General features: G+C 47.0%; 2 protein-coding genes across 3 annotated transcripts in view; both read right to left on the reverse strand.

The window, feature by feature from the left end:
- fgd (faciogenital dysplasia) overlaps positions 1-4,960 on the reverse strand; it is a 40,816-nt gene extending 35,856 nt beyond the window's left edge. Inside the window, exon 1 of one of the 2 annotated variants that reach the window (XM_062459188.1) lies at positions 4,662-4,960. In XM_062459188.1, coding sequence (XP_062315172.1) covers positions 4,662-4,683 — 22 coding nt within the window. In that variant the 5' untranslated portion in view covers positions 4,684-4,960. The remainder of the gene's footprint in view (positions 1-4,661) is intronic. The other variant, XM_062459187.1, reaches the window with a different exon arrangement.
- A 3,952-nt stretch (positions 4,961-8,912) lies between these two features.
- Positions 8,913-18,770, reverse strand: part of LOC134018871 (protein bicaudal D homolog 2-like) — a 42,359-nt gene continuing 32,501 nt past the window's right edge. The window contains exon 10 of the mRNA XM_062459189.1: positions 8,913-14,548. Within this exon, the coding sequence (XP_062315173.1) occupies positions 14,191-14,548 (358 nt within the window). The 3' untranslated portion in view covers positions 8,913-14,190. The remainder of the gene's footprint in view (positions 14,549-18,770) is intronic.

Raw genomic sequence — 18,770 nt, forward strand, 5'->3', positions numbered from 1 at the left:
ATGTCAGGTGAGAGGCTGTATGTCTGTGAATGACTGATTAAGGGTAAGACGGTGAGTATGTTTGTGTGTGTGTGTGAGAGAGACAGAGAAAAGAGAGAGACCACCATATAATGTTGTTGTTGATGATTGGAGGCCTGAAGTCAGCTCCACGGCACATTAACACAGGTGTTTCCTCCTCCACCTCTTTTACATCCCAGACTGCTCCCTCCCTCCCTCTCTCTTCTCCTCCCTCCCCCACTCCCTCCCCTGCCTCACCCCTGTGTGTACAGGAAGGTCTGCTCCAGAGAGTGGGGAGCAAGGTCCTCGATGATCAGAGAAGAAGAACACAATGCTTTCAGTGTGCAAGACGGAGCACAACTCATAAACCACACACACGGCGAGGGGGAGGAGAGAGAGAGGGAGAGACGCACACACACACACACACACACACAAAGGGAAAGAATAAAAATGGAACATGCTTTTACTATTAAGTTTTTTTTTTCTTTCCATATGACTTTCCGAGGAAAATCCCCCTCCCTTTATCATGGGGTTAGGTCCAACCCAGACAGACAGCACCAGGCCTGGGGAGCAGAGACACGCAGAAAGGAGTGTGGAGACACCCACTCTGCTTAACCGACTTCAACTGGCTCTCATCATTCTGTGTGTGTATGGAGGGACAACGGCTTGGTGAGTAGGGGGTCTTATTTATTGGGTGGCACGGAAATAAGATACAATTAAGTCCATCTCTGGAAGACTCCAACAGTTGGTAACATTTATGGAAACTAGGTCACTTCCGCTCCCTGTGTGTGTGTGTGGGTGTGAATGTGTGAATGTGTGTGTGAATGTGTGAATGTGTGTGTGTGAAAGTTAGAAAGTGTGTACAGTGTGTACAGTGTGTGTGGGGCAGGATGTGTTTGTCCCAGCCGTACCCTACTGGAAGGGACCTCAAGTATAAACACAGTGACCTTCTGAGAAGACTGTAGCTCTGGACAGAAACATCCTAATATCAAACACTGCTCTGACAGAAGCCTAAACACCTTCTCATAACTCTCCATCACAATATAAACCACACATCATGTACCTAGCCTCCTAAACAAGTGCATATGGAGGACAGACACGTGTATTGTCAGCACAAATTCCAGTTAAGACAGATCTGAGTCAAGAACCGTCTATTGAGAAATGGGAATCAAGGTAACAATAGCTTTAATCACTGGTTCAAATGTGTCCCCTGTTGTGAAAACTATGATAATCCTCGAAAAGACTGGCACAACCAGAGATACACAGACACACACAGCGAATCAGCTGTCAATCCCAGAAGAGCCTGTCAGGCAGGGTGTAACTCTGTCTGAGTAACTCGTCTAGCATTCCTCTGAGCTGTGAGCGGATCACTCTTCACCTTAACAACGCACCTCATTCCCCCACATCAGGTTCATGTTCATCCTCTCATTCATTCCCACCATGCGTCGTTTCAACACGTAAAAAAAAAGGTCTCACACAATGAACAGACCGTACATAACTCTGACTGCACTGCATATCAGAATAGAATACAAAGGACAAAAAAGAGACTCTTGTCACTCTGAATGTCACAATTTGACATCCTGTCATGTAACCAGTGAAGCAGAATTAGAGCTTTGCGTGCAAATCTCTAACACAGACAAACCGCATACACACAGTCCATTCCACTAGCAAGCCCAGACAAGGGCTTCTGTTCCTTCCGGACAACAAGTAGAAAAATGACTTCTTTTTTTATGGCCGGTCACAAAAAAGCAGCCCACTCCAGGGCTTCCTCTGGCTCCCTCTCTCTCGATCACACATGCATAGACCCACACAATGAATGCCATTTGAAAAATCATAGTGACACAGGGTAGGAGCCTGGAGCTTCTGGATGTCATGCTGTCCATTAGAGAGGGGAGAGAGAGAGAGAGAGAGAGAGAGAGAGAGAGAGAGAGAGAGAGAGAGAGAGAGAGAGAGAGAGAGAGAGAGAGAGAGAGAGAGAGAGAGAGAGAGAGAGAGAGAGAGAGAGAGAGAGAGAGAGAGAGAGAGAGAGAGAGAGAGAGAAAAGGAGAGAAAAGGAGAGAAAAATTAAGGGAAGAAGGAAAGAAAAAGACTGTGCATGGAACTCTGATGCCCAATCCGGTTGTTGAAAGAGGAAGAACACTGAAGTAATTAAGCATGAGAGATTTAGTAGGAAACAGTAAAGGGAGTGAGAATGAGAGAACAGGGAGATACCCCACCTTCCTCCTGCTCCCCTGCTCCTCTCCTCCACACTCTGTTCACTGTTTATTTAACACAGAGGAGAGATGTTTACATAGGCTTGGTTAAACACAGACGGACCCAATCGCTTTTGTTAATAATAAATAACATAAACAGTCAGCCAGCACAAGGCATGCTGGGATGGCTGCCGTGCTTAGGCCATTGTCCTGCATCTAACCCACTAACACAACCCACATTCACCCTCTGCACCAATACAAGCTGCTCCTCACACTGTCAAACAGCCGGTCATGCAGGCAGGCAGGCAGGCACACAGGCAGGCAGGCAGGCAGGCAGAGAAGCGGACAGACAGAGGCAGAAAGACAGACAAGAGAAACAGGCAGACAGGTGGAAGATGCGGATGCACTGCGGATGCACTGCCGGGCACATGAATGTGGAATCCAGAGCTGTGCCTCAGTAAACAAAAACAAAGTATGTTTCACACTGACTGAAGAAGAGATTTTAGGATGCCCATGCCCCCTCCTTGTACACTGACATAACGATTCACCCAAACACACCCGGCTGAGATGGCTCAGAGGGGTTGTTTTTCCCACATGGAGGAAAGCGTTGGGAGGGGGGGGGGGGGGGAAGCGTCGGGCATCAGAACAACTATGTTCATGTTTCATCTGACCCTTCAGCTGAGGAAGGGGAGAGAGATAGTGAGATAGAAGGAGAGAGAGAGAGAGAGAGAGAGAGAGAGAGAGAGAGAGAGAGAGAGAGAGAGAGAGAGAGAGAGAGAGAGAGAGAGAGAGAGAGAGAGAGAGAGAGAGAGAAATAGAAGGGAGGAAGGGGCAGAAAGATCTCGGGAGAGGGAGAGACGGTGTGGGAGGGAGGGAGGGGAGAGGTCTGCTAGCCTGAGAGAGACAGAGTGTGTGTGTGGGAGAGAGAGAAGACAGACTGCTGGTCTGCTGGAAAGCAGCCGGGAGGATACCAGATCAATCCTTCCCCAGAGTCCCACAACAAACACATCTTCTCCACCCCAACCTCTCATACGACCCCATCACCACTCCATCCTTCTCTCCCTCTCTCTGTCCCGACTGGTTAGTCTGTGTGCCTCTTTGTCTGAGCATTATCGGTTCATCTACATGTCTGTGCTAAGATTTAGTTTGTCTAATGCAGTTTAGGTTCTCACAGTAAGTCTATAGTACAGTTTGGCCCGGTGAAGAAAAGTCCCTCTTGGTTATAAGCCCTATAGAACACATGGCCTTTGCCTGTAGTTTCAGAAGTGCCAGTCAGGGGAGAGCAATCCGACTAGTTTGCACCAATGTCATATAGAAACAACCTCTTCAGGACTATACATCTCTGAAGAGATAGCAGAGCCCTGACACTCGTATACCTTAATAGCAAAGCTCTATCTTCCTGGGGTGCACACACCAATGCTCACACTTAGGTCACTCTTCACCTCTAATCTCATTGCACAGTAAGTGATCCTCCTCACCCAATGCGGAAACTCTCTCTCTCTCTGTCACACACACACACAAACACACACACACAGTTATTCACACACTTATAATGTTATTCCACACCATTCAAGAGATTCTCCTTTCCTGCTCCAGTTGGTTGCTGTCCTCCACACTCTAATCACATTCCTCAGTGTGAGGCATCAGGCATGGGGGATTCACATGGAGAAGAACACTGAGGCTTTATACATACACTCACACACACACACACACACACACACACACACACACACACACACACACACACACACACACACACACACACACACACACAGTCTGTCACTGACTGCTGTCTGCATACTGGCCTCCTGATAAGAGCCTGCATATCAATCTCATGAGCAAAATAGCAGTCCTCATCATAGCCAACTTCAGCATATAAGTATACCTTCAGACCATACACAATCATCCTCATCACCATTACCACTGAGCGTCATGATCACAAGGTTTCATTTCCAGTCAACCTACAATATAACAAATAGCTTATTTGCCGTCATTGACGCTGTCAAAGATATCACTGTGTGCGTTTGTGTAGAGAAAGAGGTAGACAGAAAGGCTGAGGACAGCTATGTCTCAAATTGCACTGCACTGGGGTAATGATGACGTCAGGGCTGCTGCCCCTTGGGGTTTTGTATCGAACCCAACTTCTTGCCCCGTCAGCTGCCCAAGCTGTTGGCCACCCGCTTCTTGTGAGGCGTGGATAGTGACATTGGCATAAGTATCTGGTTCTCTTTCTCAAGAACATCAAGTACAAATGTAAGTGTATGCTTATACACTAATAATGAACCAACTAAATACATTTGGTCACACTTGGTGCCGCACATTTCTGATTTGAGATTTATTGGTCGAACAATGATTTACAGAGATCAAATATTGACAGATGTCTTTATTGAGAAACACGTAACTTTCGTGCGCAACATGAATGATTATAAACTATAATGGCACGAACCAAAATAAGTTATATTATTGACCTACCAGTTGTCGAAGCCCCCTGCATTTTGACGAAAGTTCTTATCCTGCTCCTGCTTTGCAGAAACCTCCCTCTTCCTGGCGCTAACGCTGGATTGCAAACAGTAGGGAAGCTGTTTCACTCGACTATGACCTCAAACGGTGTTCCCGACTTTATTCCTCTTTTTCCTTGAAGCTGAGCGGCGGGACAGTCACGCACGCCACTTGTCTGTTGGAGACTCATTAAGTTTTTTTACTGATCGTAATTTGCTACAATAGAGCGCTGTACCATTAGCCCCTATTCTTTCCCTCTCCCCTCTTCAACGCCGTGGAACTCGGCCAGTCGGCAGCTGGAGAAAGATAATGCGCGCTCACTTTAAAAAAAGCGCGTTCACAAGTCTCATTCATTGAACCATTGAATAGTGTAGTACAGTAGAATGGAAGCCTACCACATCTTGCAATGAGGAAAGGACTCAAGATATGCCGAAATTCTGTTCGTCAGTTATTATTAGTTTTCTCTCCAGCTTGAAAGAATGTTAGTGGTCATATGTGAGCAATAACTCTGCAATTTCTTTGTTTCTGACTTGGATTAAACTACATTATAATATAGTGAAAAAAGCCTCAGTCCGGTGTCCCTTCGGTCTGATTGTTGACTTTATAAACTACGTCATCAACATTAACAGCTTTATGAACCACAACAATAATCAACCGATTCTCAAACCGAGTCTCTCTTTCTTTCTTTCTCCCACCCCCCACCTCTCTCTCTTTCTAAGTAACCCTTGTCAACTCAGCCACGCATCATTAACCACTTTGCGTCTGGTGGTGTCGCTGCACGCTCCTCATCTGCCTCAAATCAACAGAGACAGTGGGTCGGCATGCTGGCTGTCTGGCAGCTTGCCATTCACTGTTCATTCACTGAGACCCAGGGGGGATTGTGTGGGGTGGACACACAAAGAGCTGTAAAAGGTCTAATCATGTTTTCATCATGAACTTAAATGGTGCAACTGTGCAATGTGCAAACATGTACAGTACCATACATTTGGTTCTAGCACAATATATGATAGTAGTTTAGAGGAGTTATCACTCTCTAAAGAGAGAAAGAGAGAGAGAGAGAGAGAAAGACACACACACACACAAAGACACACACACACAAAGCAACAAAGCATTTACAACTTCTTCCTACAATGTTTGGAGGATTGTTCTAAGTAGCCACAGTACTGGAGAAACTTTTTAGTAGTGGATGACTGAACTCCAGGGTCACGCATGACTTTAGTAGGAGCCCAGAACCCTTGTTAGTGCCTCTGTCTCTGTAGAGAGAGAGAGAGAGAGAGAGAGAGAGAGAGAGAGAGAGAGAGAGAGAGAGAGAGAGAGAGAGAGAGAGAGAGAGAGAGAGAGAGAGAGAGAGAGAGAGAGAGAGAGAGAGAGAGAGAGAGAGAGAGAGAGAGAGAGAGAGAGAGAGAGAGAGAGAGAGAGAGAGAGAAGAAAGAAAGAAAGAAAGAGAGGAAGCTGTCAGCCAGTCTAGCCCATGCTGGCCCAGAGAAAGGAGAAGCACAGCCCCTTCTGAACCCTCCGGTTCCCTGGGGCTCCTGCTCTCAGAGCCACACCACAGCTAAATAACACCATGGACTAGAGGAAACTGGAGAAGGGAAAGAGAGAGAGATAAAGACAGAGATCGAAAAAGAGAGAGAGGAGGGAGAGTGGCAATGGACAGTGGAGGAGTGGTATTGGAACATTACTTTCACACTAAATTCAGTGTTAATGAACGGTACAGTGTGACCAATCACCGAAAGGGCTTGTGTCTACATCGTTTTCTACCCCACCAGTCTTCACCTCATGCAAATGACAAATGTTGTTGCTTTTGTATCTATTGTCTGAATCCAAATGTGACCACTTTGAGATCGCTGCAAGAGATTCTTGGGTGATACTCCATGGATCACGTGGCCTGGGAGGCTAGGGGAGAACACCCCCCTGTCCAGGCTCCAGATGATGAAGACTGGGAGGCTAGGGGAGAACACCCCCCCTGTCCAGGCTCCAGATGATGAAGACTGGGAGGCTAGGGGAGAACACCCCCCCTGTCCAGGCTCCAGATGATGAAGACTGGGAGGCTAGGGGAGAACACCCCCCCTGTCCAGGCTCCAGACGATGAAGACTGGGAGGCTAGGGGAGAACACCCCTCCTGTCCAGGCTCCAGATGATGAAGACTGGGAGGCTAGGGGAGAACACCCCCCCTGTCCAGGCTCCAGATGATGAAGACTGGGAGGCTAGGGGAGAACACCCCCCCTGTCCAGGCTCCAGACGATGAAGACTGGGAGGTGTTTCTGGAGTGGGAGGTCAAACACCAGACATTCACTGTGGAGTCTGCTCAGAGATCACTAGCTCTGGCCCAACAGCAGCGTGAACACCAGGGAGCCTTTGTCTTTATAGCTCTTTACTGGAGACACAAGAGGGCTCTACTATACAGTCTGTCAAGCTCACAGATAGCTGTGTACTGCTTGTGTGTTTTCACAAAGTAAAGACACAAGACAGTAACATGGCTGTCTGGTGAGCTGTGTGGAGCTCTTTGAAGAACTGCTGCACCACCTGATGTCTTCACTGCTCTCTCAGGCGTCTCATGAGTTCAGACTGTCACATGGCAGGAGTGCTGTGGGCTGAAAGAGGAGAAGGGCGCTTTTGTGTAAAGTTACAGAGTATTAACGCTCAGTCAACAAACACACGTGCCACATTCTTTATGTACACACAAAGTGTTTATGGGAAATACCTAATTAAGTTAAAGTTAACATGACAAATTTACTGCCAATCAACTCGTGAGTACGGTTCTCCACGATTATGTTATAGTGACACCAAGTGGCTAAAAGTAATACTACAACATGAATGCCATTGGCCACAGAGATTGCCTCTCATTTCAGTCCTAACCACAACCACCTAGCTATAACAGGGCTCTCAAGTGTCACACATTCGCCGTGAGACTTGCATTTCAACCATTACTCACGCTATTACGCAACATCTTGTATTTCGCGCTTGGGATGCGGTGGGTCTGGGTCTTTGCCCATGAGGTCACCTATTTTTATAGCTGTCGTCAGAATATGTGACCTCCCTTACATGCCTGAAAATGACTGACACACTAACCAAGCCAGCTAGCTTTGGCTTAACTGGTAGTGGTAGCGCTTGAGATGTCAAAGGTGGTGTGTTTGCTCCCGGGTGCGGGCAAACCTTGGCCAAATGTAACATTTTGCGCTTGGGGTGTTTGGGGTCTGGGCTAAGTCCCTAGTCTCTTCAAACTCTAAAAAGTCCCTGGTGGAACAGTAACATAGTTCTTTGCCACTGACCCACATTTCATCTGCTATGACACAAACAGGATAGAGGAGATTGACATCAACAACGGGATCTCTGTAGGGTTAATGATGTCATAGACTGCCAATGAAGTGACCTCTCCGGTCTCGTACAGTGCCCTGATTCTGCTCATCGCAACCTTTTAGTCTGGCGAGCCGTTCTCATTGGCACATGGTGTGTTGCCAAAGTAACAATGAATAGTAGACTGTGGTCTGTTCTTAGCATTCAGTGAATGAATTGCATATTTATTGATTTTGTGCATGATCGCTCATGCACACACGCACACTACACCACAAGGGATGCCCCACAACACTGGCATGAATGGGGCTTGTGTTTTACAATCCACTTCAGCTGGGTAAGTACAACGTTTGAGCCTAAAACATGTACACCAATCATGTACAGTTTTGTCTTCATTCTTTATCAAATGAAAACTCTGTCGCTAGCTAGCTGTGTGTTCTGTGGTCCTGTTCTCTCAGCAGATCCTGTGATACTGGAAGGAGCATATTGGCATTATTCCTCCAAATATTGGACAGGAAGTGGCTGAGTGATTAAAAGATCAAAAGTCATTGGCTTCATCTCTTTGTGGGTGTGTCTTTAATACACTGGTGAACACGATGTGATGAGAGAGGGGGAGGATAGAGAGAAAGTAAGAGGAGTGATATGGTGAGAAGTCTAGAGCAGAGAAAATGAAGGGCAGGGAATCAGAAGTAAATGGAGTGTAAGCCGTGTTCCTGTGTTAGTGTGAGATCATGGAGTCTCCCAGCCAGCTGGGCAGTGCCCCTCAGCTCCTGCTCTGCAGCTCTGTAGCTCCTGCTCTGCAGCTCTGCAGCTCTGCAGCTCTGCAGCTCCTGCTCTGCAGCTCTGCAGCTGGGAACGTCCTGCAGCATCTCACTACCCACTTAACCCTTTACATGACTGCTCTAGAAAAACACACACACGACACCTTAGGACTTTAGTCACATTTATTAAGTTTAGCCAGTATGACTACCTTTACACAGACAGACCATCTCTCTAGGGAAAACAAACAACACTTTTGTTGTGGGATAAATTCAGCAGTAATACATTAGACTACACTTTTTTTTCCTCTCAATTTCCTGACTTTTTCCAACATTAGCATCTCAAAGTTACATGTTTGTTTTCTACTCTGTGTAAAGGTCCCATGACTGAAAAACATGCATATGACATTTAGCTGTAATCAATATGTCACTAATCATAATGCACATTATTGATAAGAATACAGTACTGCATGACAATTCAAATAAATACCAACGTACAGATGAAGTCGTTATTTCATATAAAGGTATCAAACGTTCCATATGGACCAATACTGAAACACAGTATGACAATATAAAGTTTGCACGGCTAGTTTATTATCACAATGCTATCGCTTCCAGAAAACAGAAAACTTTTTCTTTTCCATACAAAACAGCATTTAAATTGCACTTTATAAACTTTTTGAGCTTCCCAACCATAATAGTATTTTTTATGCCTCAACAAGCAAGCATTGGCTGTAATGGCACGATTCAAGCTTGTTGATGCCAAATCTGTTTTCTGTTTCCTGAAATCACAATGCCTTAAAGTTGATGTAAAAAAGATTCAAGGATAAAAAAACAACAAAATAAAAAGATAAATGCACTCTGCACATTTTCAATACTATTGATAACACATTACCTTCACCATACAAAGCTAGAGATACGTCGTCATGTACACTGATCCACCCCAACATATTGCTCATGTTTGGAGCATTTTGTTCAATAGGAGGCCAAAGGGATTTCATTTGGTTCCCAAAATTGAATAAAATAAGAAAGGTTTCTCAATACCCCTGAATTTACTGTGGGGATCACTGACCTGTAGAATTCAATACAATAACAGATTTTTGGAGCTAATTTCAAAACATCATTTCACGCATGCAAAATGTATTCTCTTTGCATTTATTGCTGCTCACAGTCATTTTGAACCCAAACTCCTTACCTATAAAAGAAACACAAAATACTAGTCTAAAATTCTCCCTTGAAACAATGAAAGGCACTACTGGTCAGAAAAAAGACAGAAACCAAACCAAACCCAAAACAGGCGCTAGGACAGAGAGCCATGGCCCAAACTACTCCAAACAAACTGACGGCTTGTCTTTCAGATTCTTGATTCTTTTCAACCTAAACGATGTACCAGGATATGGCACGATAAACAAAGAGAGAATGAAGCAATTCCAATTTGGAATTTAATTGGTGCACTTGTAAAGAATTCTGAGAGCCAGTGATCCCTCTTCAGTGGAACGCCCGGGTAAGAAGCAAGGAAAAGCACATCATTATTCACTAAATGTTTCCCCAAGCCCAACTTACCATTTAATCAAAGCGTTGTCAAGTTTCTTTGTGTTATTTTGAACTATTCCTAGGAATAATAAATTCATTAAAACCCCAGAATTCGCTCACCCTGGATTTTGTTTAGAACATGGCAGTAGAACATACAAAACAAATGTAACCAGTAACATAATATGAAAATAAATGCAATAAAATATATGAAAAACAGAACAAAAGAAGAATGATTACTCAAGTGTATAAATTCTCAGAAGCACAATAGTAGGACTGTGGTTTGTGGTGGCTTTAGGTGAGTAGCTAGTCTCTGTCTGAGGGCAGAGGCCAATAAGAAGGAAGTGTATTCCTATTAATCTGGGTCAATACTTGACTAAGTAACTCACAAACCATAGCACTACCAACCTTTCCTAGGTTAATAATAAAGTTATTTTACTATATAAAAGTGCAAGGGTTAATAAAACAATAAACTAAAATCAAAAAGACAAGAGACAAAACAGCTTGTTGATTTACATTGAAGAATGACCCCATCTTCCCTAGCCCCTTATTGGAGGGTATACTGAACGGCTCGCAAACTCTGATCCAAATTTCACACAGAGGGAGAGTTTACCGTGCTTGTGAGCATTGGCTTCCAGCAGCAGCATGTGGATGACCATTCCCACACAAGTGACGTTAACAGTGATCCAAGTCATTAACGTCGCAGACAACAAAGAGTCTACTCAGTTGAAGGGATGTATCAAATTGGTTATGTGATTGGGTCTTTTAAGTCTTCAAATGGGTGTCTTAAGTCCGATTTGCCTATAGCCCTACGTCGTCAGAGACGATGAACCTTGTTATGGTACCTCCTCATCCTGGCAGAACAACATTACTGCAAAATGGAGAAAACAAAGAGATGAGCAACATTAGCATTTTGGTCAATTTAGATTTGTTTTACTTGGTCAGTGGCAGGTCAATCGAGTGACGAAATACCAGACTTTTGAGATTCAGTCATGGTTAGTCATAGCACATAGCAACTACAAAAGTTCCAACTTTGTTAGTTATTGTGAGACAGTCAACGTTTTGTCAGATGCTGCTCTGTCATCCAGAATGGGTGAAAGAGTTTACTGCATTAGGAGGACTGGAGAGCGCAGGAAGCCAATAACTCAAAAGTACCATGACTTTTCACCCCCAAAGTATATACCATCTCCCAGTTAGGATAACAAGCAGGTTAATGGATATGTTTTAACATGCAGGCGTCAGCTTTAACCAATAAGAAATTGGAGTGAGTTAACTCAAAGGTGACGTGGGTGGAGGTAGGAAGAGTTTATTCAGGTGGCATGCTAAGATGACACCAGATAAACAGACACTGATTTCAAATTCGAGAAGAGAGGCGTAGGGGAGTTTTGCCTGGAGGGATCTCTCATCACAACCACATCCTGGGGGGTTAAGTCGACCTACTGCTCACTGAACATGGCTTTACAAGAGAGCTGGGCAGAGGGCCAGCTCATTTGAATCAATGTCCCTTGGTAAGATACCAGTCAATCCAAAAAGGGGTTGTCTTAACCACCCAAGGGTTTATCCCTCAGAAAGCCCTAGAGCTCATTTCTCCCCAGTATTGATGTCAGCATGGAGCATGACTCAGCTTCCTCGGCTCTCTGGCGTCACATCTCATGCCTCTCTCTCAATACTCCCAGTATCTATACTCAGCACATAACAGATATAAACAGATTATATCGCTGAACGAGAACAGAAGAGTGATTCGCCTCTGGGTAAGGTGTCTCTAATGTGAGCGATAGCCTTGTGGCCATACTGTGTGGTGTGTGAAGGCCTCGGAGGGCGAGCGCAGCCAAGCTCAAGCAGGGTTGAGAGCAGAGGTCGTCCTTCTTCTGAAGGACATCAGCTCCCTCTCTATGTATCTGAGAGGGGGCATCCTGCAAGATTAAAACCTGAATGGCATCATATCAAGAATATATAGTTTTATATAGAGATTACTGGTAGTAAAAAAAGCGTAATTCGAGTAATCTTGCAGGATTTCCTCACATCAACCCTGCTTTTAGCATCATAAAGCTAACAATGGGTTCATGATCCACAAGTGTTAAATGGATTTATCTAACAGAAGCCCCACACATTTTTTTGTTTGCCTATGCTAGCTTGCAAGGGTTAAAGCTTTTTTGGGATACTAAAACAGTACATTGGTTTGTCCTCTTGCACGCGACAAGCGGCAGCTCAGAAATGAACGACCCTCAATTTGCAATTTCTTATAAAAACATCAACGTATACACGAGAGTCGCTCACTTCAGTGCCGAGGCTAAGATACACACACACACACAGGCAGGTTTCTATGACACACACGCTCCAGGACCGTTACCTGACAATATTTCAAGGATTTTTTCCTCTCCACAATCCCTCACTCTAGTTAAAGGGATAGGGGTGGTGCGGGGGAAACACACTGCTGACAATCTGAAGGAGAGAAGATCGTCATGACGACCGCGTGACGAGGACACGGGTTAGAGACACGAGGGCAAGGTTTTGAGCCGTCTGGCCTATCCCCGCAGTTTGCTTAGGAGCTCATAAGAGGCTTCCCAGTAGGAGAGGAGTCAGAACACGGGGAGAGACGGAGAGGTCAGCGTTAGATCAAGTTCAGACACAAAGACAGGGCTTTACATCGATAGATATCAAGTGTTTGGGTCGACAGGCACTTTGCCGAGTGATGTTGGTCAATCGGTTTAGTTTTCTGATTTCTGATCCAGATCAGGTGCCTTGATTTGTGCTCTTGGAGGATTTTTCTGTTTTCAGAAAACCATCAGTGATCAAAACGACATATTGTATTTGTGTCTTATGCTTTTTCAAACAGAAGTTAGAACCTGAGGCACCTTTGCTGAAGTGCACTTAATTTGGGTGCAGAGATCGATTTATCTTGTCCTTCTCTTGTAATATGGCTCTGACATAATCAACCCTTACATGCTGGCTCACACGAAATAACTCTTCAGCTTCTCAGCAAACATCTATGTACTCATGGTCATTAAAATGTAGAGCCCTGTAGTACACACACCTGCGAACAGAACTGTTCAAAAGCTGAGGGCCATTTCAGCTGCAAAGCCATGCGATGTGACTGACTACGGCGTTGCTGTACCAGCATCACCTCTTCAAAAGATCCAGGAAATAGACACCAGTGGTCAAAGGTGCTCCTTTTGGTCCCACTTAACACATCAAATCGTCAGCCAACCCGCCTGAGATTGTTGAGTATCATTTAGAAATCCAGCAAATCACACTGGACTCCCCTAGCAACAGCAGAGGGGAGTTTGCATATTGTTTATTTTGCTTGTTTATGTAAACATTTATCAGTGACCTGATTAGAGGGCGGGTTGCTGGAGTGGCCTCAGTCCTGGGGTGCCAGGACTAAGAGTGAGAGACAAAAGGGGCTCTATCAAAGGAGCACCAACGCCAACTATGAGCATAAAGAGCAGAGGACGTCTACTTCAGTCACATGACTAGCAGAATGACGCCCTCTTTACAAGTCCCCAGCCCTGAACCTATCATGGTTACCAGGCAGCACACCTAGGGTTCAAAACACACAGCACAAAAGTTGCCACCTTTTACGTACAGCACCATGACAGCGGAAAGAATAGACACCCCCATAATATCCACAAAAACCCAATGCCAATGAGGCCCTTATATCAACATGCCATATATGTCTACTACAGTCCCAAACGTCTAGTGCACACTGTACATACATCTGCATTTCCCCAAGCATGGACACTAGCAGGCGTGAGCGAGGCCGTGGGCATACAGAATGTAGGTTAGACACACAGCAGGCAAGCAGGCTAGCCTGGGAGCTAAGCGAGCAAGTGGGGCTCTTTTACACTAAGGCAGGGGAGGTGTGGCCACTGGCCCCTCCCCTCTGTACACAGCAGTCCAATGCGGACATGGTGGCCGCCTCAGTCGCAGTAGATCTTGTACTTCTCGCTGCAGAAGACCACGGGGCCTCCCAGGATGCCGTTGGGCATGGCGTTGGACTCGGGCCGGCCGGAGCTGGAGCAGGTGAGACCCTGACTTACGTGGGGATTGTTGGCGGTGCCATTGGCGGTCTTGCCACGGGCCGAGGCTTTGGCCCGTCCGGCTGTCCCCCCACGGCGGGTCTGCTCGTGGTCGAACTCCAGGTCCTCCAGGCGCTGGGTCAGGGCCAGCTTCTGCTGGATGGCCATGCGCAGCAGGGAGTTCAGGGTCTTCTTCTCGTCCTCGGCTGCTGCCAGCTGCCTCTGCATCTCATCCAGCTGGGTGACGTACTCGTCACAGCTGCAGGAGAGAGGGATGGAGGGAGGGAGGGAGGCAGGGAGAGAGAGAGAGAGGGATGGAGAGAGGGAGCGACGTTAGTGTCACATGCTCATCACATCTAGCGAGTCCTTCAAGTTACACTTGAAGGTCAGAGGAAGCAACAGCTGCCTTTTCACTGGATAACCTGTAGGTGGCAGAGGCTGCCTTCACAGCAAACAGAAAATAGTGATTGCACAGGGTGTGTTGAGGGAGGTTTTCTCCATACTGTGGCCTGGATTTCCATGCAGATCCCACATATTGCCTCACATCTCTTTCTAAGGCCTTGTCAATGGTATTCCAACCCAGAGACTCACCCTATGAAACCGTCACATTATTGCGACCTTTCCCCTACTTCCTCAGTGCTGCTTCTCTCCATCAGATGGCGCTCTCATAGCAGAGCCCTGCTGATTCCCCTGGCCTGGACCCTCCATGTTCTCATCTTGAGACACAATAGTAGCTCATTTCAGCCTCACAGAGTGTCAGTATATCTTTCAGAGACCCTGCGATTCATCATTTACCCTCCCTTCCTTCATAAGTGGTCCACTCTTCTTTTCCAGACCAGCTACTGATGACTCACTTACTTTGTACTGTTAATTTCCAAACACAGTATGCAGATATATTCAGAGAGTAACAGCTCTGATCATGCAGGCAGTCTGATCGTGTCTCAGGGTTGGGTTGATGCCTATACCCTTTGGGTTTGATTAACATTCATGAACGGGCAAGGCATCTGAACGCTGCTCTCAGGTCCTCTGTTGGGCCCTGCATGATAATATGAGGAGTGTTTGGTAGCGAGCACAGGGTTAATAATAGATCACACACACCTCGGTCCCCGAGGACATCCCACCTGTGTCACTCGAGGACTGGGCTGAGGAGCTGAAGATGGGGAGGTGCATGCGGAGGAGGGGATGGAAAAAATAGAGAGAAAAAAAATCTGTGGAATGGAGGGGGCCTGACTGGCTATTTTAGGATAGCAGCACTGGCTAAGTCTAAATATGGCTTGATTTTCAATCACTGCTAATCTCTCTTTTCTGGATATCAAAGTAGTAGCCCTCCTGTCGTGATGAAACCTGTGTGTGTGAGTGTGCTGCAGTACTCTGTGCGTGCACTGCAGTACTGTGTGAGTGTGCTGCAGTACTCTGTGCGTGCGTGGGCTGCAGTACTGTGTGAGTGTGCTGCAGTACTCTGTGCGTGCGTGGGCTGCAGTACTGTGTGAGTGTGCTGCAGTACTGTGTGAGTGTGCTGCAGTACTGTGTGAATGTGCTGCAGTACTGTGTGCGTGGGCTGCAGTACTGTGTGCGTGGGCTGCAGTACTGTGTGCGTGGGCTGCAGTACTGTGTGCGTGGGCTGCAGTACTGTGTGCGTGGGCTGCAGTACTGTGTGAATGTGCTGCAGTACTGTGTGCGTGGGCTGCAGTACTGTGTGAATGTGCTGCAGTACTGTGTGCGTGGGCTGCAGTACTGTGTGCGTGGGCTGCAGTACTGTGTGCGTGGGCTGCAGTACTGTGTGCGTGGGCTGCAGTACTGTGTGCGTGGGCTGCAGTACTGTGTGCGTGGGCTGCAGTACTGTGTGCGTGGGCTGCAGTACTGTGTGCGTGGGCTGCAGTACTGTGTGCGTGGGCTGCAGTACTGTGTGCGTGGGCTGCAGTACTGTGTGCGTGGGCTGCAGTACTGACCCTCACCAGCGTGTGTGTGGCCTCCCTCCTGCGAGTGTGTGTTCAGGCCATGCAGGTGTAAAAAGTAGGTCATGCAGTCGGAATGTAGAGGCAGGAGACTATATCTCTTTCCTCCATCTGCCGCCCTGTGCCTTTCTCCTCCACCCCTCCACCTCTATTCTCTACCTCCTGCCATCTCCTTCGCTCTATCTTTCCATCCTCCCATCTCCCTGGCACGCATGTCTCCGTTCTTCCACAACGCTATCTCTGCTAAGGGCTGTCACTCCCTGCCTGCCTGCCTGCCTCCCTCTACCCTCCCCTCTTCATTCCTCCCTTGGTGCTGGCACAGCAGTGACATACCTCAGTGATGACTGACTGTCACACCTCAACAGAAGGAGTGGTGCATCAGACAGTCCTACGTTCTCCTGCTGTTCGCTCGTGTAAGACCCACAGCCTGGAACCTCACAACACTCCACATTCCTGCCTGCAGGGTTCGAACACACCCTGGATATATTTACACCCAATCTGCTAACGCCCTGTGTATGTTGTTGAGTTCCACCTATTAATTGTGGCAGACAAAACCGAGGCACTACATCATTTTTGTCTGTTGCGATTCAGGCGGTGAAAACAATAATGCCTAGAAGTTACGCTCGACGTCATCTCATTGGTCACAGAGGAATTGGCGTGTTTCTGGGGCTGCTTGGGGCTTCATTAAAGGTGCACACCGTGGTTCTTCCATATGAATTCTGCCCCGTCTCCCACCCCAACACCACCATCAACAACCACACACATCAACCACGGCCCCTGCCTGTGTGTGCAGTCTGATTACCCGTGAGACACACACCCAGACAATGGGGATCAGCACTGCTTCATTAGACCCAGTGTGAGATGGGGGGGCTTCGCAGGGGGCATAGCGCCCTATAAGACGGCTCTGTCAAACCGGGGGGGTGAGAGGGCGTGGGTTTTTTCCCGGGAAAAAAGAGGGAATGTATTCTGGGGACTTGGAGAACACAATGGAGGCCTTCTTGTCTCCAAAGTGATAAAAAGGGGTGCAGGGCCACAATGCTGGAGGATGGACGGGGGCCGGCTGGCCTTTTGTGGTGAACAGTCGCCCCATTTAGGCGAGTGAGAAACAGGGGCTCGGAGTCTCAGATGATCTACAGTACCCACAGGTCAGGAGGACACGAACACACAGACACACGCACACACACAGACGCACACACAGACGCACACACAGACGCACACCAGAGCCCGGAAGGTGGGAAACGTCTGACTGGACTTGATCTGTGGGTTGATCATGTATTGCGGGAGAGCAGACATGCCGAGGCATGTCTTAGGAATGCAAGGGCAAGAGGCTCACTGTTAACATGACACCAGAGACTGCAGCTGGAAACACAGACACGCACACATACTCTCTCACATACACACACTCAGAAACACACAGACACACACACTTAACATAAAACTACAGAATTCACTTTACGTGCTCAGGCAGAGAGAGAAAGATATTCTCTTAAGTGCTAAAAACATAAAAGATAAACAGATCTGGGCATTACGCATGTTGTCAATGTGTGAACACACAAAGGGTTAACACAAAGACTCCCACCCTCCCACCAAGTTCACTTCATTTTTTCTCTCCTCATCATTCACTCGCGGGCCACACATTTGTAACGAAGGCGGTCTGCCGTGTCTCAGAGATCTACCTCAGTTTGACAGACTTTGTCAAAGTTAGAATTACCATGAGAAAGATTCTCAAATTAAGCTCCTGTAGAGGGGCTGAAATGAAAGGCTCCCCCCCTCATCCCTCTTTCTCTCCCTGGGCCGGAGGGCCTGGTGTTTGGCTGTGAGGAGGAAGTGGGGAGAGGAGGGGGGGGGGTTGGGGGGAGTGTGGGAAACGTTGGTCAGTCAGGTCCTCCTGCCTCTCAGAGCCTCTCAAAGAGGCTCTCCTCCTTATTCCCCTGCCCAAAACACCACTCCATGGAGGCTCCAATTTGCATACCAATAAACCGGCTATACATAGTTCCATAAACAGCCCACTACCCTAAGCTGCGGCAGGCTGGTGTGAGTCGGAGAATCTTCAGGGCACACTGGAGGAGTTGTACCGAAATTGCAGAATTATATAACGTCCATTCATGACACCTTATTGTATGGACCACTACTGTGGCCACATAGCCACAGTAACACCCTACTGTATTTGGAGTTAGCAAGAGGAAGTTGAATCGCTCTAAACAAGGCGAAGAAGAGCTGTTTTCAGCATCTTTGGAGTCTCAGGAGAGTCAAGGGAGATACATGTCCCTGACACGGCAGTTCCTGACACTATCTAATCCAACACAATTACAGATAATAACCTCATCAACAGCTGTTGGCAGGAAAGCCACGTGATGCTATTATGAGAACAATATCAGTAGTTCATAAAATGGCTTCCTTGAAGTGAGAGCTGATTTGTTCCCCGTGTCCTCTGAGGGACTGCTTGCCACCCACAGCATCCGTTCATTTGGCTCTGCACTGCACCAAATCCTTTTGACATCATAACCTCCCTCTCATATTTCCTCC

The sequence above is a fragment of the Osmerus eperlanus genome, chromosome 4 (assembly GCF_963692335.1).
Source record: "Osmerus eperlanus chromosome 4, fOsmEpe2.1, whole genome shotgun sequence".
Lineage (NCBI taxonomy): Eukaryota > Metazoa > Chordata > Actinopteri > Osmeriformes > Osmeridae > Osmerus > Osmerus eperlanus.